Source organism: Dipodomys merriami, unplaced genomic scaffold (genome assembly GCF_024711535.1).
Source record: "Dipodomys merriami isolate MVZ:Mamm:240054 unplaced genomic scaffold, mDipMer1.0.p SCAF_12, whole genome shotgun sequence".
Classification (NCBI taxonomy): domain Eukaryota; kingdom Metazoa; phylum Chordata; class Mammalia; order Rodentia; family Heteromyidae; genus Dipodomys; species Dipodomys merriami.
In genome coordinates this window covers 21,391,810-21,416,331 of record NW_027202493.1, presented here as the reverse complement: position 1 = coordinate 21,416,331, position 24,522 = coordinate 21,391,810, and the positions used below count along the sequence as shown (strand labels likewise).

General features: G+C 39.7%; 1 protein-coding gene across 1 annotated transcript; it reads right to left on the bottom strand.

Moving 5' to 3' along the window:
- Nucleotides 1-2,795: 2,795 nt before the first annotated feature.
- Mtnr1a (melatonin receptor 1A) lies at nucleotides 2,796-23,715 on the bottom strand. The gene is made up of 2 exons (XM_070015977.1): nucleotides 23,520-23,715; nucleotides 2,796-3,708 (listed from the first exon to the last, which is right to left on the bottom strand). Exons 1-2 carry the CDS (start codon nucleotides 23,713-23,715, stop codon nucleotides 2,840-2,842), a joined length of 1,065 nt encoding a protein of 354 aa, XP_069872078.1. The 3' UTR covers nucleotides 2,796-2,839.
- Between the last annotated feature and the right edge of the window lie 807 nt (nucleotides 23,716-24,522).

Sequence of the window (24,522 nt, the reverse complement as noted above, 5' to 3'; positions counted from 1 at the left end):
AAAGAGTGGGGGGTGGGGGGGTGGAGAGGGGGGATTGGATGGGGAAACAAAGGAGGAAGCAACAACGCTTGATAAGAAATGTACTCACCACTATCTTGCTCATGTAATTGTAACCCCTCTGTATGGTATTTTCACAATAATAAAAAAAGAAATTATTATGATTAGTGTGTGTGTGTGTGTGTGTGTGTGTGTGTGTGTTGGGTGTTGGTCCTGGGGCTTGAACTCAGGCCTGGGCACTGTCTCTGAGCTTTTGTGCTCAAAGCTAGTATTCTACTACTTGAGCATAGCTCTACTTCTGTCTTTTTGGTGGTTAACTGGAGATAACAGTCGCAATGACTCTCCTGCCAATGCTGGCTTTGGACAGCAGTCCTCAGATGTCAGCCTCCTGGCTAGCTAGGATTATCAGCACCTGACTAAAAATTATTTTTTAAAAAGAAAAGATATTTTTATAAAAATTATGCTGAAGTAATTCTTATATACTCTAATTTGGTCATTTAAATGGACTTAAAATTCATTTTTATCCCAAATCAGTTACTTACAAAGTAAAATAGCTTATAATGCTCCAAAAGTAAGCCAAAAATGGTCAAAATATCATTTATTACAGAACACTTAGGTTGATGTGTTCATTCAATGAACTAAAGATTCCATATTGGTTATTCTGTCAAATTACCTCCAAGAATATTTAAAAATAAGTCTGTTGCTTTGTTTGAAAATTTTCATGCTTATGCATGTAAATTATTTTTATATACAAGCCAGTATTTGGTAATACAGAATGTAGTTGAAGAAAATGGAGTTTTGCCTTATTCCCACCTAAAGTTTGTGCTAATTCTTTAGATTTAAACAAATAATGATCCCATTTTATGAGGCAGTGAAGCTAACATAATGTAATATAGGTAAAATGTCTTAAATTAGACAGATTAGCTTAAATATTATTTGTAACATTTACATTTCCTTTGGATAAGAAGTAGAACTTATATACATAAATGACTAGGCAAAGGTTATATATACACCTCTATACTATCTAGCTCAACCATAATTTTGTACTTCCATAATATGCTTTATAATCATCAGAGTAACTTTTAAAAATAATTAGTTCAGACTTCCTGAAGGAAATGCTGATTCTCTGAGATATACAGATAATAACAAATATACCCAAAGTATAACTCCTTATCCTATACTTTTCATATGTAATCTATATATGTAGTTGTTATTCTTGTATGGAACAATTTTGTTATAGATCATAAGGTACAAGAAAGTATGGCTATAATTTGTAGCAGAGCACCCTAGATATCAAACCTCATAGTTATCCCAAAAAGACTTTTGAGGTTAACCACAGCCAACACTTATTTAGCCAGAGCTTTATCACATAACTTTTTTTTCTCCTATACTTACAATAGTACTATTAGGACAATCAGATATTGAAGTGAATTATGAAGAATACTTTTTTTTGTCGGTTGTAGAGGCTGAACTCTGGGCCTGAGCACTGTCCCTCAGCTCTTCAGCTCAAGGATAGTGCCCTACCACTTGAGCCACAGTGCCACTTCTGGCTTTTTTCTGCTTGTGCGGTACTGAGGAATTGAACCCAGGGCCTCATGCATGCAAGGCAAGCACTCTACCACTGAGCCACCTCCCCAACCCCTGAAGAATACCTTTTTGAGTTATCTTTGAAAGAAAAGCTATCTGGCTTAGATTATTCACTTGCCTGATTCATCAATCTAGACCACAATCTGTACTCCATCTAAAATTTTCAACAACTCCATTCTTTACCATTTTCACTGGACTAATACAGCAATTTAATCAATCAACAGAGAGCCATTCAAAAGAGTCAATGACACAAAATGATAAGAAACTAATTTAATAAAGTTGATTGACACTTCATATATAGCTATTGCCTTAAAATACTATAGTAATTATCATTTGAATAAAAGCTCTGTGTGGTAATCAGTCCTTCAACTGGCATAAACAACATGATTTTTTCACTAGAGCTACCCAATGCTGATACTGCCAACTAGTGGTGGTTGTGATCTTTGCTGTTGTGAATCATTATTTTTCAGCTTTTTACTCTGTAATAAGCACTTCTCATCTACTTCCTTTTTGTTCCATTTACTCCTTCAGAAGTAAAATTTTGTATTCATTTTCCTGATAGAAATCTTTCAAAAGTGGGGGGAAAGAAGAGGCAACTACAGTCATCCTTCGGAATCTGTGGGAACCCTCCCCTAAGGTTATCAAAAATTGGATGCTTCCATCCCCCATATAAAATAGGACAGCACTAGCCTGTAAACTACACATATCCTTACATACAGTACTTAGATCATCGCCAGATTACTTGCAATACTTGCTACATCATAAATGCTATGCAAATGGCTGCTATGCAGTATTGTTCATGGAATGGTGACAAGAGAAAAGTCTGAAAACGTTCAGTACAGATGCAATTTCTTCCCCAATATTTTCAAGTTGTGGTTGGTTGAATCTAAGGATGTGAGCCTGCAGATCAAATAAGGAAGGCTGAATTGACTGCTTTTGCTATACTCCTGTACAAAAAAATTTTCACATTCTCTCTTCACTTGAATTCATTCAGCATTTTACTTTAATCCTTTATCCCTGAAATGTATTCTCCAATTAATGTATGACTCTCTTTATGTTCTGTATTTCTTTTCCTGAAAAGTAAGACTCATTTACAGAACTCATAGCGCATTTGCTTAGAAACTTCAAGCAGCATCCCTGAAGAGCATCAAATTGCTCAACTACTATTTTCTGGACATCTACCAAGAAGAAAGCAACCAGGAAAAGGCGTGAGCTCTCATGGGGTGAGAATGTCTCACCTCCAGTGCTTCTCTGTTTAGACAGAGTCCACTTTTATTAGGTTATTGTTGGTTATTAATGGAGAGGGCTTGCATTTAATCCTATCGGCTACATCATTAGAGCTATCCACAAAAAACATCCTGGCTGTGCACAATGAGACGATAATCCTTCTGTATTCCTTTCTGAAATTTTGATTCAATAGTCCATATATAATTGCATTGAGACAGCTGTTGAAGTACGCCATATAGTAACTAGCCACAAACAGCCATTCTGGGATCCGGGGCACCATGCTGACAGGGTCTGAGGCCACAATGAGGCCAATGAAATTTAGTGGAGCCCAGCAAATAGCAAAGAGTACAAAAACCACAAACATCGTGACAAAGTTCCTGAAGTCCTGCGGTTTTAGTTTGGGTTTGTGGTCAGGTTTCACCCTGCGTCGGACCTGGAGAACCAGGATCCAGATTCTTAGGTAACAGAAGATGACGATGATCATAGGAATGATGAAATGGAAAACGACCACAGCTATGGTGTAGGCCGAACTGACGGACTGTGTGAATGTGCACGAGTAGATCCTTGGGTCGTACTGGAGCGATCCAATCTGCAAGTTGGGCACGATGGCCACAAGTGTCAGCATCCAGATGAGGAACACATAGCAGAGGGAATTTTTGTTGCTGTAGAGCTTGTCGTACTTGAGACTGTGGCAGATGTAGCAGTAACGGTTAATGGCAATCCCAGTGATGTTGAATATTGAGCCAATGACACTCAGGCCCATCAGAAAACCGCTCACTTGACAGTGCAGATAGCCCAAATTCCATCCATTGTTGAATATCGATGTCAGCACCAAGGGGTATGGATAAATGGCGACTACCAGGTCTGCGATTGCCAGACTCACCACAAATATATTTCCTAAAAGAGAAAGGTGTATGATGTACCAGTTAATGCTAGTGTTTCATGAATTGTACTGCGATTTTTCTTTTCATTAAAGAAAAAGAGCTATTTCGGAAATTTCAATGACCTGACTTCATAGTTACTACCACTCATCAATGGTGGGGAGGGACATTTTCACCAGGAAGTAAGCTCATTGTCAAAACAAGTCCATTCTTCAAGAATTCCTGCATTTCTACCAGAAGGTATAGTCTGTATCTCCAAACCTGTTCCCTTTCAAACTGGCTTCTCTTCTGTTCAAAACTCCTGTGTGCGTTTTAGTTGTTTTACATCTTTTGTTAACCTTCTGGGTTAACTGTGTAATTTATTTATTTTTAATAATGTTTTTTTATTGTGAAAATACTGTTGCTTCTCAGGTCAGACATGACTTCCTTAAAATCTGAATCTTCTGTCCTTTGCAGTTCTTCAACAACTGTCACCTGGGCCTCTAGCTTCTGTTGTTAGAGAGCAATGGAGCTGTCATCAGCCACCTGGATTAGAACACTGGCTGCATCCCCGGCAGCTGTGTAACCGAGGTCAGTAGTCACACCATGTTAAGGGTGAGAAAATGACAATATCTTCTTCATGAGGTCTATGCCAATTTCTGTGCATTATGTCTAGTACCAAATAAAACCATGCATATTCTTACAACTTGCTCACCTCACACCAAAAGACAAAAGTGAAATTCTCTTCTTATGTACTTAATGTACAAAAATTACACGCTCAATATGTTGAATATAGAAATTCTCTATATTAATATAATAACTGAACACATTCTTAATGTATAGAAAGAAAACACTGATGATCTCCTCTATGTGATAAATAGGAGGATCAAGGTCCAAGGCTGGTTCCAGGCCCAAAAATAAAATGCAAGATCTTACCTGAAAAATAGCTAAAACAAAAAGAAAAGTACTGTGGTTGTGACTCAGTGGTAACATACCTACCTAGCAAGCACAAGGACCTGATACTGCCAAAATAAGAAGGAGGAAAATAGAAAGAAAGAGTTGGGCATCAGTGGCTCATGCCTATAATCCTAGCTACTCAGGAGGCTGAGCTCTGAGGATCTCGGTTTGAAACCATTCTGGGCAGGAAAGTCCAGGAGACTTATCTCCAATAAACTACTCACAAAAAGCTAGAAGTGGCATTGTGACTCAAGTGGTAGAGCTCTACTCTTGAGCAAAAAGAAGTTCAGGGACAGAACCCAGGACCAGATTTTAAGCACCAGGATTGGCAAAAGAGAAAGAAGGAAGGAAGGAAGGAAGGAAGGAAGGAAGGAAGGAAGGAAGGAAGGAAGGAAGGAAGAAAGAAAGAAAGGAAGGAAGGAAGGAAGGAAGGAAGGAAGGAGATTCATAAGGTGGTATACAAGTATGCTCTTTTACTTTGTGACTTTATTAAAAAAACAAAAAACATGTGTTTCTTACTGTTTCTTCTCCCTTGAATATTCTTCTCACTTCAGCTTTTTAAATGTTAGCTTCTCTCAAATCCATCCTAAATGCAAATGCCCATAGCTTTTGTTTATTCACCCAATCAGAGACAAATGATTTCTCCTTTGCAGACTCAAAGATTCATGTTAATTATAGCCCTTTTAATTTATATTAATTGTAATAACCTGCATACCATAGGCACTGGGGAAACAAGAATGAGCAGGCAGGAATACTTAGTAAAAACAAAATCAAAGTAGTCACAAGTCCAAGGGTATGTGCAGAATAAAAGGAGATGAGGCCGAGAGCCCCTTTAGATAGGGGTGAGAAGCAGACTATAAGCCATTTAACAATATATTTTGTCTTTGATCTGAGAGAGAGTAGATATATACAACATATTTATATTTTATTTGTAAATTTGCTCTTCCAAATTTCTACTACCCCTTAAGATGATCTCTTTCTCATAGATGCTTGAAAAAAATAGTACCCAAATAGAATTCTTTTGCTCATGTTTTGTAATATAAATGATCACTTCCCAACAGTTGAGCTAATGTCAGCTTTGTATTTCAAGTTCCTACTTTCTGATGTTATTTCCCTCAAGAGTAATATTTCCCCTAAATAAAGTAAAATAGTAGTCATGATAGAAGAAAAGTAGCTTTATAGCATCTTAAAATTTCAGATAATTGTTGCCAAAGCAATTCTTTCAAAATTGCTATCCTGTCTGAGTTAAAGACACAATGGCAAATTAAGTTTTTTCCACAGATGTTTCAGTGACCAATGAAATATTTATAATCCTAACAGCATATTTTTACTAAATTTTAACTCAAAATAATGCTTTAATATATGTATGATATCTGAAATTTGGGTACAAATTAAAACATTATTGAAACAATACATTTTCAATGCAGAGTGTCATAATGATAAGCCAGCTTAAACCAGATTTATTTTTCTACAAGTTTAAAGGTAAAATATCACAAATGATGCCATAGGTATTTTGTGGCTTTAGTCCTGAGCTTCACTTGTTTTAACAGTAATTATGTTTCATTACTGTTCAACTAATTATATTAATTAAGTCATTCTTCTCATTTTCCTTGAGTTAATTCTTCTTTACAAATTTTCAGGGAAAAAAAATTAGGCCATAGACTCTATGTGGATGCAACTGTCAGATTAGATTGTTGAGCTTGAAGCTTTATTACATCTGCTTGTGTGTATACAGTGTGTTTGTGCATGGGTGGAGAATACTGGAGAAGAAAATAAGGATCTTTTAAATAACTCTACCAGACATAGATTTATGAATACATGATTTAAGACATAATTAATTTAGTTAATTCATAGTTACATATATTGTAAGGTTATATATTTTGTTCCCAGTTCTGTGGGCCTCCAGATCGATTAACAACCTACCTTTCTTTACCATATCAAATATTTCATACATAAAAATGCATTCTGAGCTGGGAGCTGGTTTCATGCCTATAATTTTAGCTCCTCAGAAGGCTAAGATTTGAGGATCGAAGTGTGAAACCATCCTGGGCAGAAAAGTCTGTGAAACTCTTATCTCCAAGTAACCAAACCAAAAGCCAGAAGTGTAGGAATAGCTCAAGTGATAGAGCACAAACCTTGGCTGAAAAAGGCCATGAGTTCAAGCTTCAGTACTGGCATAAAATAATACATTCTGAAATTTAAAATGGTTTAAAATGGTTGTCAATGGCTAATCATTTTTTCTCTACTAGTTTTACAACCAGTCTTTTTTTTTTTTGTCTGTTGTAGGACTTGAACTCTGGGCCTGGGAGCTTTCCCTCAGCTCTTCAGCTCCAGGCAAGCACTTTACCACTTAACCCACAGCCCCACTTCCGGTTTTCTGGTGGTTAATTGGAGTTAGGAGTCTCACAGACTTTCCTGCCTGGGCTAGTTTTGAACCACAATAGTCAGATCTTAGCCTCCTGAGTAGCTAGGGTTATAGGCATGAGCCAACGGTGCCCAGCTTTACTACCAGTCTTTATTCTGGAAGAATCATAGAATCATGCTGTGTAAAGATTGAGAAAATGACTACTATTGACTTCCTTGTACAATTTCTGTTTTTTAAGAGAAAAATAGGAATATGACAATAAATTGGATAAAACTATAGAATTAGTGATGGACAGTCAAGAATATATGACATTGTTTATTTTTTAGTTTCATGTAGTCTATTTCCCTAAGGAAATTTCTAGACTAGTACACAGACATGGCCATCTTTGTGTTCCAAGTCTTTTAGGGGACATTTTACTCTTTCTTTGTTTCTATTTTGGTGCCAGTCCCTTGGCTTGAACTCAGGACCTGGGCACTGTCCCTGAGCTTCTTTTGCTCAAGGCTAGCACTCTTACCACTTAACCACAACCCCACTTCAGGCTTGCTTGGCTATTTTGAGGAGATTAAGGGTCTCACAGTCTTTCCTTCCTTCGAACCATGGTCTTCAGATAGCTGCCTCCTGAGTAGCTAGGATTATAGGCATGAACCACAGCACCCGGCTTCTAGAGGACATTTGAAAGACATATATTAGGCCTAGAAAACTACACCAAGTAGGCGTAGGGACCACATGGAGGTCACTCTAGTAGCAAGCAGAAGAAATACCCAAAGAGTACTGACATACACGAAGGAAGACTGCATATATACATGTTCCCATGAATAAAGCTTGAAAGGAGAGGTGACCTATTGCACATACATAAATAAATAAATAAGAAACTACAAAGGACCTTCTCTAAACTGCCTTCCTCTGACCAAGCCTATGACTGCCTTCTGGGAATGGTCAAAAAACAGCAGCATTGCTTTTCTACTCATTCCAATTGTTTTTCCACCCCATTCCTTCTCCCCATGGACCAAGCCATTAACTCCATGAAAGCAGTATCTGAGTCTGATGCCTCCTCACCCTTACCATCCCACCATCCTGAGCAGTTCGTTCATGGAGTTAAAACATGGCGGATTTGCATTAAGTCAAGTTAACAAGGCCCAAAAGATACCTTAGCATTCCCCATCAAAAACAATGTGCAGATGTTATAGGTGAACATGAAGCAGCAGCCGTGATAACCTTTGTAGTGTCCCTCAGGACCTGGTACTTCGAGGTCCCCACTCCACTAGTCTACAGTGTTGGGGGGCAACAGTATACCCACAGCTCCTCCAACTCCTGCTGATCTCTGCTTTGGTTGCAGAAAATGGAAGCCTGACCTTCCGAGGAGAGTTCAGTTTATCCTCCTGGCCTCCAGCTCATTCGCCAAAGTCCTAGTGTCCCCTGCACCACTTCTTGACATCCAGTTTTCCTCACCTGTGCCTTCTTGGTGGACTTCAGCCTCCAGCACAGCATCAGTGGCCTCCATAGATTTTTTCTCCACCTCTCACGATTACTCAGATTTTGCGTCTCAGATTAACTAAACTCTGGTGGAGAATTTGGTAGTGGCAAATGGACTTCAGAGAACTTTTTTAAATACATGTATTTTTATTGTAAAGATACTGTACAGAGGGGTTACAGTTACATGAGTAAGGTAATGAGTACATTTCCTATCGAGCATTGTGATACCCTGCTTTGTTTTTCAACGTTGGAGGACTTTAAGGACAGTTTCCCCATATTCATCCTGGATTACTTGCTATTGGTTTTTGTAATAGGACTATATTTAAAGCACTAAAAACCCAGTGTAAGAGGGGACACTGATAGCTCATGACACAGGCAAAAATGTTACACACACACACACACACACACACACACACACACACACACTACTCCATGTTGTTTACTAAGTGGCTCTCAGGATGCTATGTCAGATATGTTTAGAGCTCAATACAAAAAAAGGTTTTAGAAAGCTGATCTGCCACTTAACCTATGTGATCTGATTGCTACAACCTAAACGTGTGTCTCCAACCAAAGAGATATGTTCAAACATGATCACCATTGTAACAATATGGAGCCCTCATTGACAGAATTAGTGACCTTGTCAAGGAGGTCACAGAAGATGCTCATCCCTTCTCCCCCTTCCATTCCTCCTATGGGCCTTTGGCCCCTCCAGAGTGTTTAGCAAGAAGGCCCCCCCCGGAGGTAGAAAGTAGCCCTCTTCAAACAGCAAAACGTGCCTCTGCCTTGGTCTTGTACTTTCCAACTTCCAGGACCTCTCTGCTGTGAATCAATAGAAAAAGAACTAGAAATGGCTAGGGTAATTAATCCTGTCTGTTAAGGGGAAATGGGTTGCTATTACCAAAGATAGAGTGACCTCTGGTAGGTCACTCTTATTGTTTAAGGTTTTTGTCAACAAGCTAGACACTTATTCATCTTGTTCTGAATTGGGTAATAACTGAATCTGCAGTGGTGAAAACTGAGAATTTATTTCCTTCTGCATGCTCTTTTCAAAACGTTAGTTATGTGCATCCAGTATAGGCCTCATCTTTGAGTTGCTTTTGCTCACCCTCCTTGTTTCCTACGCCTTGTAGCAGATGCCACTAAGGCCTGTCTCCTACATCTTTTAGCCAGACTGGTATACTTTTCCCCAGGATTTCTGAGGGCTAAGTGTTTATATTAGACTCACAGTTTTATTTTTCCTCAAAGATTGTCCTCAGTGACCAAATGACTGGTGCCAGAAAACAAAAACAGTCCTATCGCTTAAAGTAATGGCAACTCTATGGATGAGTTCAAACCTGTACACCTCAACTTCTAGATCAGGCCAAGCTTAGGCTTTGCTGAGACCCTATCCTGGCTAACTCCTTTACTTTCCCACTCTGCTTTCCTTGCTGCCTACAATTCTCTCCGGGGTTTATGTGAATATGCTTCCAATAGTAAAGCGATACAAGACTTTTTTTGGCATAGAAGTATGTGTGAGAGACTGAGAGCAAGGATGGTGGGCATGAATATTTACATTCTCCCTGTGGGTATATAGCAGTTACTCAAGAATAATTGTTGAAAAAAAAGGAATAATTGTTGAGTGAATTAATGTAACCTATTGTCTAAGTAGCACCTGTAGGGAAGCAGAAAATACCTGTTCTTAGCCACGAGGATGCTGGTTTTCTCAGTAGGCCAAGATTCATTCCATCTTCCACTTTATCCTGGATTTTCAAATATTTGAAAAGCTAGATTAGAAACCCACTGACTCATTTTTCATAGAGACTTAAAAAGAACAGGTTGAACTTTAACAGCCAAGTGGTAAATACAGGGGGGGAAAATGAACTTCACTCTTGGAAATATTTTTTCATTTGTTTTTACAGAGCAAGTCCATAAATTCAGATCTAAGAACCATTTTAATAACGCATCTGTTATAAACCTGTTTGTATATAAAATTCCATGTGGATAAATGTTAATGGAACAAGAAGAGAAAGCTGAGAGGCTGCAGGCAATTTAGGAGTATTCTTTGGCCCTAGAAGGGACATGGAAAGCTTTATTCTTGGCATCAAAGCACATAGCAATGTCTTAACATTCTTAATCTTAATGTATTTTAGTAGTGTGGCTTTTCAGATTATTAGACAATATGTAGCCCGTAAATTTAGAAGAAGAATTTTACACCTTGGCCATGTCAATTATTAAAATGATCTTGGATAATTCATAGTTCCTAGAACCTCAGTCTGTTCCTATGTAATAAATCACTATAATAGTGGCCACGGCAGGGATGTTTAAAAGTGTGCCACACATATTTGGCTCTGGATGAATATACACTCTGACTCCTATTCCGCTATGATGGAATCCACATGTCCTTTCTCACAGATAGTTCCTTCCTAGTCAGAAAGCCAAGGCTGAGGAGGCCCCTTCTGTTGTTTCTTGCTGAGTTCTCCTCAGGGTCGGTAAGTCTTCTTTAATCCTGAAGATCAGCTTCTTATTTTCCCCTCAATAGTTCAAGCCAGACTATGCACAGCACAATCACCATTTCCTCCTCATTCATTTTCAGTCTACTTTTATATAGTGTCTGGATGCTAACCACACCACATTACATAAGCTTCTTTCTCTCCCATATCCAGTGACATGGTTGCTCACCCCTTTTCTTGACCTTTCCTCCTTAAAGTCTCTGAATTGTAAAATCCTGCTCACTGACCCTACCACCCATATTATATTCTATTCATATAACCCACTGTATAGCTATCCCTATTCATATAACACACTGTTCATATACGCTATCTGCATTGTATTATTCTAATAATGCCCCATTCACATAACACACTTTCTGTATCTGAGAATTCCCTTGCTCTCTCCTTCCCATTTGTCTTTCGAGTTCTTCATTCTTTTTCTCTGTCCTGCTCTGCTGTTTGCTGATTCTTTGTTGCTGCAGAGAAAGCCAGTTGATAGAGTGTCTTAACTACTGTATTGGACAACAAATCAGACCACGAGCTGCTCAAATAGTTTAAAGTCATCTAATACATATAACCTTCTTGTTCTAGTCTGGGTTTTTGTCAGTTTTAAAGGTGTAAACTTCTGTAAGAATTGTGCTCATGGTTTAGTATGTAAAACATACAGCCAAATGGATTGACTTTTCCTCTCTAAGCTGGTAGAAATGACTGATGCCTATGCTATTATTCATCTCAGAGAATTTAAGATGTTTCTTAAAAACAATGATGTATTATTTTAACAGACAATAAAAATATTACATAAACTCCATTTAGGACAGTAGACATTATTTCCTTAACCACTTTCTCCAACATTGATGTATTCAGTAAAACTTCTAGTTTAAATGAACAAATTACTGCATTAAAATAGCCCTAAATTGCTAAATGGTAAAAAAAAAGAGTTGCTATTATTATTTAAAGTAATACAGTAATATATTGTCCAATTTACATATTAAAATTAATTGATGATCTGGGTGCTGATGGCTCATGCCTGTAATCCCAGTTACTCAGGAGGCTGAGATGGTGGTTTAAAGACAGCCTCCTCAGGGAAGTCCAAGAGATTCTTATCTCCAAGTAATCACTAAAAAGCCAGAAGTGGAGTTTTGATTCAAATGTTAGAGCACTAGCCTTGAGCAAAAAGCTCTGGGATAGTGTCCAGGCCCTAAGCTCCAGCCCTGGACTGGCACAAAACGAAAATAAATAAATTGATGAACTACAAGAAAAGAATACATTGAAATGTACAAAATAAGATTATAATAAAATTTGACTCTACCTTTGATGTGCTTAGAGAAAGTGAATATATATATATACCTAGATATGTTAAACACAATACTGTATCATAAAAATAAAAAATACATTCATTTGTCATAACTCTACACCAAGAAGACTAAATGATTTATGCTGCTGACTGGAATGTTGTATTTAAATCCTAATAAATGCAAAGTAAACCAATTCATTTAACCTTTATAACATTACAATTTTTACAAATCAGTAGATGACCAGTTGAGAGACTTTCACAACATCACTATAAACATTCCTCATAGTCATCTGACACAAGGCCACATTCTTTATAGAAAATATGGTTTTTAATAACTGTGTATAATAGAACTAATTTTCTGCATAGGAGTGCCTTATTTGGAATTATCTTTATAAAAATACATTTGCTGAAAGAATATAATAAATTACATAAATGAGAAAAAATAAAAGTATTCCAAGCCAGGTGTCAGTGGCTCATGCCTGTAATCCTAGTTATTAAGGAGGCTGAGATCTGAGGATCACAGTTCAAAGCCATCCTGGGCAGGAAAGCCTGTGAGACTCATATTATCTCCAATAAACCATCAGAAAACCCCATGACTGACCAAAAAGAAAAAAAAAGTATTCCAAATTCAAGTACAGAAACATTCAAGGTTAAGGTAAAAGAATAAGTAAAGTAGGTAATAAAAGGTTAAAACAATTAAATTAAAACCAATTGGCAGATTACTCTTAAAAGTATTTACTTCAAAGGAAACATTAAAAATGAAGCCAAATTTGAAAGAGAAACAAATGAACAGAAACAGTGTTTGTTATGCCATTGAACTGTGTCCAGTTTTGAATTTGTACCTGATAAACAAGAGGCACCTTACAGAACTTTAAATAAAATGACAGAGAATAAATGCATAACAGATGAAAGTATGTTGCCCTCTTCGAGACTTCAAGAGAAGAGCTTTGTGTTGCTAAACATGTGAAAAAAAATCAGAAGAAAAATTACTAATTACTGATTATACATTTTAGTGTCTGTCCTTTGATGGCTATGTGAGCAAATAGACCCACAGTTTAGTCAACAGGTTAACTCTGAAATCATCCTCCAGAAAAATCATTTTCAGGCTGTGTTCATTACTTTCTTCAAGGAAGAGATGAAGCCAGTACAGCATGTTCAAATAGTTCTGCTTTGTCTCTATCATTATTTCTTTGAAATTCTTTCATTAATTCTGTGTAATGAGATGTTATCTGTTTTTCACATCATCCTGGTTATTAGTACTGTTCTCTCATCCTAAGGTAAGAGCCTTAAAAAAATGTTCATGACTACTTTGTAATCCATGAGCAACTTTCAAATTTCTCTCAAAAACTCATCTTCTATGTGAACATATTTACAGTCTTGTACTTTTTTTACTTCATGACTTATTTTTTCCATTTTTTATTGAACTTAAATATATATTTAATATGTAAAAACAAATAAACTACATTTTAATGGAGAGGCATGTGATATTTCAACATGTATATATTGAGTATATATTGTATAATGTTTAAAGTGAAATATTATCTATCTCTCTAAAGATTTATAATTTTTTTTTTTGTCGGTCGTAGGGCTTGAACTCTGGGCTTGGACACTATCCCTGCACTCTTCAGTTCAAGGCAAGTGCTCTACTTGAACCACAGAACCACTTCTGGTTTTCTAGTGGTTAATTGGAGATAAGTGTCTCACGGACTTTTATGCCCAGGCTGGCTTTGAACTGTGATACTAACATCTCAGCTTCCTGAGTAGCTAGGATTACAGGTGTGGGCCACCAGTGCCCCGCCTTATAATTTCTTTATGGTGAAAATTCAAGGACCTTTCTTAAAGCTTTTGAGACACATGGTACACAAACACCTTATGACATTATGGGTGCACAGAACTTTTTGCTGCTAACTCTAACTTACTTTCTAACTAACCAACTTTCTCCCATCTTTCTCTCCTGCTTTTCCCAGATCCTGGTAACCAAAATTCTACCTCAACTTTGGCGAGATGCACATTTTAAAATTCCACATGTGATCATTTACTCACATAAAGTATTTGTCTTTTTCTGATTGGCTTATTGGAGTAGTCTCCAATTCCTATTTGTGTCTTACTTTTGTTTTCTTTGTTTTTTTTTGTTTGTTTTTTTTTTGGGTCCGGTCGTGGGGCCTGAACTCTGGGCCTGGGCACTGTCCCTCAGCTCTTCAGTTCAAGGTTAGCGCTCTACCACTTGAGCCACAGTGCCACTTCCAGCTTTGTTCTTTTTGCTTATGGTGCCGAGGAATCAAACCCAGGGCCTCATGCATGCAAGGCAAGCACTCTACCACTGAGCCTCCTTCCCAGCCCCTGCAACCCCTTTTTATATCACCTTTAAAATAACAATTTTTAAAAATTGAAAAAAAAAGAAAATAGATTCAAATGAATATTGATTTCATTCAGTACCGCAGCATCCTTTAGCTTCATAAGCTGAATAACTTAAATTACCTGTAATAACTGAACAATAGCACCAAGCAGACGTATTTTGCTTCTTGTTCCTTCTTCTGGGATTAATTATTCCAATGTGACTGACAAATCTATAAAGCTCTATGGATGTGTGAGTCTGTACAGTTCAACCAGAAAAAAAAACAGTTTGTTTCTCATTTGCAATATTATCATAATTAGCTGAAAGTTACTGAAATGTCACACGTAGCGTTGGGTCAACTTAACTGGCTGTAGAGGTGAGAAAGTGAGGGAGCTGATTAAGGAGCCATCTTCATGAAGAGGAATAGATGGTATCATGATATGATTCTGATGATATCATTAGAGTTCTGAGTATGCCCAAATAGACTTCAAAGCAGCCATGAAAGGAGAGAAAACTGAAGCTACTAAGTGAAGGTCTTATTAGTGATCTCTAAGATTCTAGTGACTATTTTGAAAGGTGTACTAATAAAGAATGAGCAGAAGCAGATCCTGGAAAATCTGTATGAATGTATGGTGGATCCATGATTTCCAAGGAAAAAAGTTTTCAAAGTAGAGCCATCAAATAAAAGTCATAAAAATAGCAGGAGATTTTGTGCAGAACTAGTTTGTGTGTGTGTGTGTGTGTGTGTGTGTGTGTGTGTGTGTGTGTGTGTGTGCATGCTAGCACTTAAACTTGGGAAAGATGAACAGCTAGAGGAACTGAAGGTCATTTCAAAATTTAATTACTTAACTGAGAGTCTGAAACCGTTGTCCTAAAGTCTCCAGGGGACACTGAGAGTAGTTTGGCAAACTAGTAAAAACTTAAAGAGTTACATATCAATGTACAGTATAAACTGAGGGACAAGGTGAGGATCATGCCAGGTATGGTGACACAGATACCCGCAATCTCTCAGTACTTGGGAAAATGAGGCAGAAGAGTCATTTGAACCTCAGTGGGATACCATTTGGGCACATAGCAAAGACTCAATCTTGAAAACAAGAAAGTCATAACTCTTTAAATAGGAACTAAGTATGTTGCATGCATAGAAACAAATCAAGAAAGTATCTTTACAAGGTAAGTTTGCCTTGGACAGATAACTTTAAAGATCACACAAAGCTTGGGAGAATACTGGCACCAGTGCTTACAAGATGTCTCTTGGATTGCAGATTGGAGATTATTAGCTTGAAATTCCTGCCCACATCTGCATAATACATTCAAGACCATCATTTTTTGAACTTGCAGCATAGTTGTCCAAGAAAGTGCTTGTAGTTTAAATGGCCCACTCATTTAATACAACAGTTGATCTCTGAATCCCAGACCTGTGATAGTAATGGTTACAAAAGGGAAAGCCAAGTTATTAGAGAATATGTGTGATATTTGTTTCCTAAACCTTCTTTTTCTGGCTGTTTTTACTTTCTACAAGTTCATATTAGCTAATTTTTAAAAGAAATAAGCACTTAAAAAGTAAAATCAATATCTAAATAGGACTAATCACAAATGGAAGATAGAAATAAAACCATTATTTTGTACTTTGTATTTGTACACCATGTTGTACTTTATATCTTCAAAATGATAGGCAGATGGAGGGTAAGTGGATGGATAAATGGCTGGATGAATGGATGTACTTGTAGGGCAGAATCTAAGCTTATCTACTTGATTTATCCTGTGTGCTAATAGTTTTGACCACACTAAATAAATGAAGAGATTTAGGCTTATAGTAATGGAACCCCAAACATATTATAAATGTAGATATGTACATAGGATTGGAATCTTCTGAGTTTAGCCTCTCAGTTGGTTAATCCATACTAGTTTGCTTGAATTCTGCAATAGGAAACTCTGGCAAATGTATCTACACAATTTGAGTTTCACTTTTCTTATTTGCCTGAAGTTATACAAGCAAACAATATAAATTTTTGAAAAGTTGTTTGCATTGCCCTATGTCCATACAAATAGAAAACATTCTACTCAAGCAATCTTTCTATGCAAGAAAACAAGTTATTTTCCTACTTTACAAGAGACAGAAGTCAGACCAACATCAATTGTCTTTTTATTATTTTTTAATCAGTTGTCAGTTTATTATTTTTAAAATAATATAACTGTAGAGTGAAAACCTAACATAATTAGTGTTGGTTTTAAATGGATACAATAACTATGTGTACTTTAAATGGAAAATTACACCCAAAGATGACCAGTCATTTTTTCAAAAATCCATTTTGGATGAAGATAATACGAAGGAGTTTGAGGGCTTTTTTTTTTTCCACAAAATTATAGGTTTAGATCGGCCTGTTGAGGACTATTGCAAGTCTGTCCCAATTGCTCAATCCCAGAAGCAGGATTTTAATAATATGCTACTTATCTGAGATCTGACTTTGTGTATTGTTTATAGTAAGATAATACAAGATGAAAAATGAATCTTGGTGAGGGTAAAAATACTGAAAGGATAAAATAATATAAAACTATTGTCCAAGCTGGGCGCTGGTGGCTTATGCCTGTCATCCTAGCTACTCAGAAGGCTGAGTAGCTAGCCAGCCCAGGCAGGAAACTCCGAGACTCTTATCTCCAATAAACCACTAGAAAACCGGAAGTGGTGCTATGGTTCAAGCGGTAGAGCGCTAGCCTTGAGCTGAAGAGCTGAAGGACAGTGCTCAAGCCCAGAGTTCAAGCCCCACGACCGACAAAAAATAAAAAAATGAAACTGCTTGTTTGTTATTGTTTTGTTTTGTTTTTACATTCTTCTTTAGGGACTTGACAAATGCTCCCCTACTGATCACTTATTTTTGCTTTCTGGTTTTCTACTTGAAGATCCCACAGAGTATTGATCCTGAAATAGCCAGCAGACCAAGCGACAAACTGCTTTTCTGTCCTCAATGCAGCCATTCCACATGTTGAGGCTTGTGTTAGAAATGTTTATTGCTGGCTTCATTCTCCTGTGAGTGAGGTGCTCATGAGAACCCTACAGTTCTCTACATGGATGGCTGCAGCGGGAGTGGCCAGCTTGCCCATCAGCGTAGGTTCTTCCCACAGAGTGAGCTGTCCTTGGTGGGGACTCTGCCACTTTCACCTTTCATCTTGGCCCAACCAAAGGCATGAACATGAGCTCAGTCGGGACAGTTGGCCCTAGGCTTAGCCATTTGCCCATCAGGAGACTCCTCAGCTCCTCCTGCCCAACTGATGAAAACCTGCTTGAGTCCCAGACCACCAATCTGAGGTTTCTCTATCAGAAAGATTCCCCCCAAGGTGGTGGTTGGTTACTTTGCTCTCAAGTAGGGGAAATTACATGGCATGGGAAGTTAAAAAAAAATAAAACTCTTATAAATGTTCTTTGGAAAGTTCAGCAGAGCAAGCAGATGTTTTTAAGAGACTGTTTTCCCTAATGGAGAGAAATAGATGAGAACAAACCAACTGGCTTCGGACAAGCCAGGCCATCTTCCTAAGAATATGCTTTCCTGGATCTATGATACCTATTTCTATACTTATATAAGCAGGTGCTCTACCACTTGAGCCATGCCCCTAGACCTTCTGTATTGTGTGTGTGTGTGTGTGTGTGTGTGTGTGTGTGTGTGTGTGTGTGTGTGTGTGTGTGTGTGGCTATTTTCAAGGGAAGGTCTTGCTTTACATGATGGTGTCATGGCAAGCCTAGTCTGCGACCCTCCTATTTATGCTTGCTTATACCTCTGCGGATGACAGTTTCATACCACTGAGCCCAGCCACTGCACTCTCCCTGTGGTTTGGATGGCAGGCACATGCCACTGAGCCAAACCATGGGTTGAGATGAAATCTCATGAAGTTTTATGTCAGATGCTGGCCTTGAACCTGTAAATCCCCATCCACTTCTCAAGTAGCTGGGATTACAGCCTTGAGCCCCTGAACCCACTTCCTGGTCACCTTCTTTACATTATAATGAATAAAGTAGTGTATTTGATGGGCATGGGAATGAAAGAACATTGGATCCCCTCCTTCTTCCATGCTCCCCTTTGTGATCTAACACGCTTCTTCCTCGCGCAGGAGCACTTGACTCATGAGGAGCTGTATGGTGCTGTGGCTCCAAGGGAATGGAGAAGCTGTGAACTCAGCCTTCATTACCTATGCCATGGATCCAAGCCAAGTCCAACCCATCACAGGCAACAATTTCCCTACGTAGGGTAACAGTAAAAAAAGATGAGGGTTGATAGCTGAGAGGCCCTGGAGTTGGTATAAGTTCAAGTCAAATGGGTAATAGTACCACTGTCTGTCCACACTCCCTTTTACCAAGTCTTTTCTGAAAAGTGTACGTCACATCCATAAGAAGACATTAAGTATAAACTTTCCCATGTGTAGGTTATGTTTCAATTAAAAAATAATTTTAATAGTTATACCTAGCACCTAGAGTACATTATAGTAGCTTGGTGCACCCAAGGCAGGAATCTAGACCTCTGAAGGGTAGAGTGCCAACCCTCCTCATAGTCTAGGAGGTGAAGCAGGGCACCAGTCTATGCGGACTTGAAAGAAATGAGGACAGGGTGGCATAGCACATGGTCAGTACTCTGGTTACACAGACATCTGGGAAAGGTTACAACTACTGACAGTTTTTTACCCCATAATACATCCATTTTAAATAGGAAGAAGAAGAAGAAGAAGAAGAAGAAGAAGAAGAAGAAGAAGAAGAAGAAGAAGAAGAAGAAGAAGAAGAAGAAGAAGAAGAAGAAGAAGAAGAAGAAGAAGAAGAAGAAGAAGAAGAAGAAGAGGACGAGGAGGAGGAGGAGGAGGAGGAGGAAGAAGAAGAGGAGGAGGAAGAGGAGGAGGGGGGAGGGGGAAAAGGGGGGGTGGGGAAGAGGGGGAGGGGGGAGGGGGAGGGGGAGGGGGAGGGGGAGGGGAGACGGAGGCCAAGGCGAAGGCCGAAGAAAGAGGAGGAGGAGGAGGAGGAGGAAGAGGAGGAGGAGGGGGGGAGGAGGAAGAGGAAAAGGAGGAGAAAGAGGAGGAGAAAGAGGAGGTGAAGGAGAAGGAGGAGGAGGACCTGCTTTAGATACATATGTTTCTCAATATGTCTTCTGACCCTGTCTTCCAAGAAAATATTGTTGATAGATATCTCCTAGATGGAGCAGATCACAGTCAATACACTGCTGCTGTATCGCATCACATGCAGAAGAAGCGAGTGTTGCCAGGGCCATCAGCTTTGTCACAGGTACCCACAAGCCAGGACGCCTGCTCATTTTCAGCCTGCTTTTAATGCTCTGGTTTCAAGTGTGCTGTTAGTGCCCTTGGGTGTTCCTGTGAATCAATGGTTTTGCTCACTTACTGTGTATAATCTTGGGATCTAGATGGGAAAATCAGAATTCTATGGAATTTTATGTTCAAACAGACTGTCTATGGATGTGACTCTGTCCTTTTTTCTAATTTCTACCCCCCCCCATAATCTTTGTACAGGTTAGAGTGCCAGATAAATGAATTTTAAAAAGACGTGATATAATTATTATATTCTTGCTTTATTTTTTTTACATCTACCTCTGTATTCTTTACATCTTTTTTACATCTACCTCTGCACATCTTTATTGGAATATCTGCTTTTAAAAAAATATTTTTGCTGGGAGGTGGTGTCTCACACCTGTAATCCTAGCTACTCAGGAGGCTGAGATCTGAGTATCTCGATTTAAAGCCAGCCTGGGCAGAAAAGACCTTGAGACTCCTATCTCCAATAAACCACCAGAAAACCAGAAGTGGCGCTATAGCTCAAGTGGTAGAGTGCTTGCCTTGAGCTGAAGTGCTTGCCTTCTTAAATAGGTGTATAAAGGAGTCACCATTCACCAAAGCAGCTGATGGATACAGTGCATCTTGATCAATATCACCCTTTTCAACATTCTTACCCAACCCTCCCAATCTATCCCTTCCCTTGCTTATCTTAATTTTGGGTTATATATTTAATGTGTTTGCCATTTAACAAAGCAGTTTGGGGTACAATGTATCTTGATCCGTATCGCCACTTCAATATCTTCCTCTCCCTTTGACCCATCCCTTCCCTGTAGTATAGACAATGAATTCTTGCCTGCATCCTCCTCCCCAGCCCCCTTCATTCTTCTACCCATCTCCCCTTAGCCCTATCTTCTCCTCTTGCAGGTATCCATTTCTTGGTATTTATTCTGTTGGGCTTTGACATTTTTTTAGCAAAAGTTTTATTTAAGTATAGTGTGTGTGTGTGTGTGTGTGTGTGTGTGTGTGTGTGTGTGTGTGTGTGTAGATAGATAGAAAATTGAATACAGGCTTTCTTAAGCTCAATTTTAACAAGTTAAAATCAATAAAACCCAAACACATAACAATATGTTTCATCTTTTGTCAAAGTATCATTTCTCTAGGAAATTGCAACAGCTGCAGTTAGACACCATGGAGGGCTAAAATGACCTTATGTTCCTTCTGCCTCAGGTTGGGGTAATGACTACTTCTCAAGTCAAAAGTCAGATAGCAAGATACAATCCCAGAGTTCCACTGCATTGATTCTCCCGGGTGCGATGGTATCCAGCCAGAAGGCATAATGTGGTTGATTCTAGTACTCAAAATTGGACAGGAACAGAGTAAATATTGTGCCAGCACCTAAGACTCTAGTGGTTTGGAGCCTGAGTCTGCTGTGACTGGCCAGTGTATCTCCATGTGGGTCACTAATTATTGCTAACTTCTTCCCAGGGAAATCAAAAGCTGCCCTTGGGGGACATGGAGGACTAAGTCATTCTGCAGTCACCTATAACAGATGTCTACATAAAAAGAACTATTGCAAAGCCTGGATAGGGGAATTTTTTCCAATCTCTTTTTCTCTCTTTTCAGCTTAAAGTCAGCAAAATAAACATAACTAAAAAGGAAGGTCTAAACCACGTTACAATTCATAATGAGCTCGTATTTGAATCAGCAATCTCAATCATTCTATCAAATGGCCATCTATTCTAAAATAGCCTCCAACAGCAGTGGTTTTGGTTGTACTTCAACAGTGGTGAATTTAGACCAAAGATCTCACTCATTTAAAAAAAATGTGAAAGTTGAAAGGCTTTGTGAGAAAAGCTCATTAAGGCCTTAGAAGACTATGGGCCTAGTAGATCTCCCAATCAACATATTGCTTAGCGAATAAGGAAGGTAACAGAGTAGGAGCCCCCTTCATAAAACACAAAAAGTTGCTCAGTTACTAATGACAACTGAAGTGGCACAAGCTCTGTGAATCAAACCTGCCCACACTGGATGTGCAAGCCCAACTTGTAGCCACAGGTCCTCCCTGCAATGGAAGTCAGAACAGCACCCCATCATTGGCCGACCCACAGATTTACTCTATTAGTGCTCAGGACCATATGTGGTCACATGTGGCCCCTGAAAAGCTGCTTTTATAGCTAGGAAGGAAGACAAACCCACTCTACCACCCCTTTGAAGGCAGAATTTCTCTAGTTTAAGCCAGTCAACTATGAAGTGAAGTGACTTAAGCTTCTCCCTCAGATTTCATTGCATTATAAGATGCTTACTAAATAATTCTGAAACTATGCACGACCACAAGCATTATAGAAAACAAAAACCAGGAGGGGGAAATCTTCCCCCAAAAGGATCTAAGCAAAATCAGAGCTTCTATAAGCCATCTACCTTAGCACATGATAGAACTTTTGGAGCACCATGCCTGTTCCCAACACTTTGCTTCCAAAGACAGGTCAGGAAAAGAAGCATCTCAGCACGGATTGAGAGGTAGGAATGGCAGTGACTGTTACAGAAGCCACACTCCTCTACCTCCCCCCACCTGCGTCCCCCCCATAAGAAACAGATTTCAGTCCGCTGCTGGGAGAAAACGCAGGTCCAGTTCAAGCACAACACTAGCTGTGGTTGGACGTCTCTGTGTCTTTCCCACAGGGACTATTTTCAAAATGCCATCTGTAGACTTGCAATAGCAAACCTGCTTTCTAAAGCATACTTAGGGGCCTTACAACTATATACTAATAACTAAAAAAGTAAGGGCTCCTGACAATAAAACTAAACCAATCACATTTTTTATTCCACTGGCTTGTGTATTAGGAAAAGTAATCTGTGTCTTTTGAAAAGGAAGTCTGCAGGATGTCCCTTCCAGAAACAACCAAAACAACAGCAAAACTCTACTGAAGAAGGGAAGCCACGTTTTCTACCTGTTTGGGACAGAACACTTTTGTTGTTAAAAAGCACTTGGGTCAGGCTGAAGAAAAAAGCCAACCACTGCCTCTAAAGTGCTCAGTTTTTGGAGAAAATCTTTTTCTTTTTTTCCTTTCTTTCTTTCTCTCTGCCTCTTTCTCTTCCTCCCTCCCTCCCTCCCTCCCTTCCTTCCTTCCTTCCTTCCTTCCTTCCTTCCTTCCTTCCTTCCTTGCCTACCTGCCTGCCTTTCTTTCTTAATTCTTTCTTTCTTTCTTTCTCTTCCTCCCTCCCTCCTTCCTTCCCTCCCTCCCTTCCTCCCTCCCTCCCTCCCTCTCTTCCTTCCTTCCTTCCTTTCCTTCCTTCCTCTCTTTTCTTTCCTTCCTTCATCTCTCTTCTTTCTTTCTTGCCTACCTGCCTACTTTTCTTTCTTTCTTTCTCTTTCTTTCTTTCTTTCTTTCTTTCTTTCTTTCTTTCTTTCTTTCTTTCTTTCTTTCTTTCTTTCTCTCTCTCTCTCTCTCTCTCTCTCTCTCTCTCTCTCTCCCTCCCTCCCTCCCTCCCTCCTTCCTTCCTCCCTTCCTTCTTTCCTTCCTCTTTTATCTTTTCGTTCTTTCTCTTTCTTTCCTTCCTTCCTTCCTTCTTTCCTTCCCTCCTTCCCTCCTTCCCCCCTTCCCTCCTCCCCTTCCCTCCCTCCTAACTTTTCTAAGGGCAGAGGCGGCTGCGCCCCTCGGGTGTCCCCGAGAGGTGACAGGGGAACCCCTACCTGCGTTGCGAAGCTTCTTGTTGCGGTACACCGACAGGATGACCAGCAGGTTGCCCAGGACGTCCACCACGATGGTGAAGATGAGGATGAAGGCGAGCGTGGACGTCAGCCACGAGGGTCGCAGCCGCCCGGCCCCCGCGCCGTCGGGCGGCGCCGGCTGCGAGGCGTTGAGCAGCGCGCTGCCATTGGGCTTCATGGTCCGCTCACCTCCTGCGGGCCCGGGTCCCGCCGCGCGCCCGCGGGGCCCCGCGCATCGCCCGCCCGCGCCGCCACTTCGAATGGCTCCCGCGGGTCCTCCCCATCCCGTTGTTGGTTGCTGTTTGTTTGTTTGTTTTGTATGGCCGGGCTGCCCGCCCCACCCCTGCCCGCAGCCCGGACCCACACCCACTTCGGCACTTGGTGGCACAGCCTGGTGACACTGGGTGTCCACCGCGCGGCTACCTGGACGTGGCCACAGCGCCCCCGCGCGGGCCTCCCCGGCGGTGACACCTGGAAACAACCTGGAACGGAGCTGCTTCTGGCGGCTCTTCTCCCAAACCAGACATTGCACCTCCGCGGGACTTTAGAGACTTGTGCTGGAGCACGGGTGTTGAAGCAAATTAGCCACTGTTCCGCCCCCCGTGTCCTGGTCTGAGCAGTGGGAATGAAATCAGATCCAACTTTCCTGCTCTTTTCAGCCTGGTATTTTTCACCATTTGATATTAGTGCAGGATGCTTCCCATTGTGAAATAAGATTTTTTTTAAGGAGACGTAAAATTCAATAGCTGCAGATGTGTTCCTACGAAGCCTGAGAAACGACGCACTTCCTAAAACACTACTGAAAACTGAGACAGAAGACATGATTAGTAGTGAGTGATTACAACAGAAATCCAAGTAAACATGCTAAGACATGGAATGACCAGCTGTGTGCAGAAGGGGGAATAAGTAGTGACTTATAAAAGGAAGCTTAATTAAATGGAAGACATAGCATGATCTCATACTGAAAGCTTTAAATGTTCATTTT

What these genes read in the sequence shown, in the direction of transcription:
- Mtnr1a (XM_070015977.1), bottom strand. Translation starts at nt 23,715, where the DNA reads ATGAAGCCCAATGGCAGCGCGCTGCTCAACGCCTCGCAGCCGGCGCCG. An exon ending in CAAGAAGCTTCGCAACGCAG is followed by an intron (nt 3,709 to 23,519) that starts GTAGGGGTTCCC and finishes TTTCTCTTTTAG; the next exon opens with GAAATATATTTGTGGTGAGT.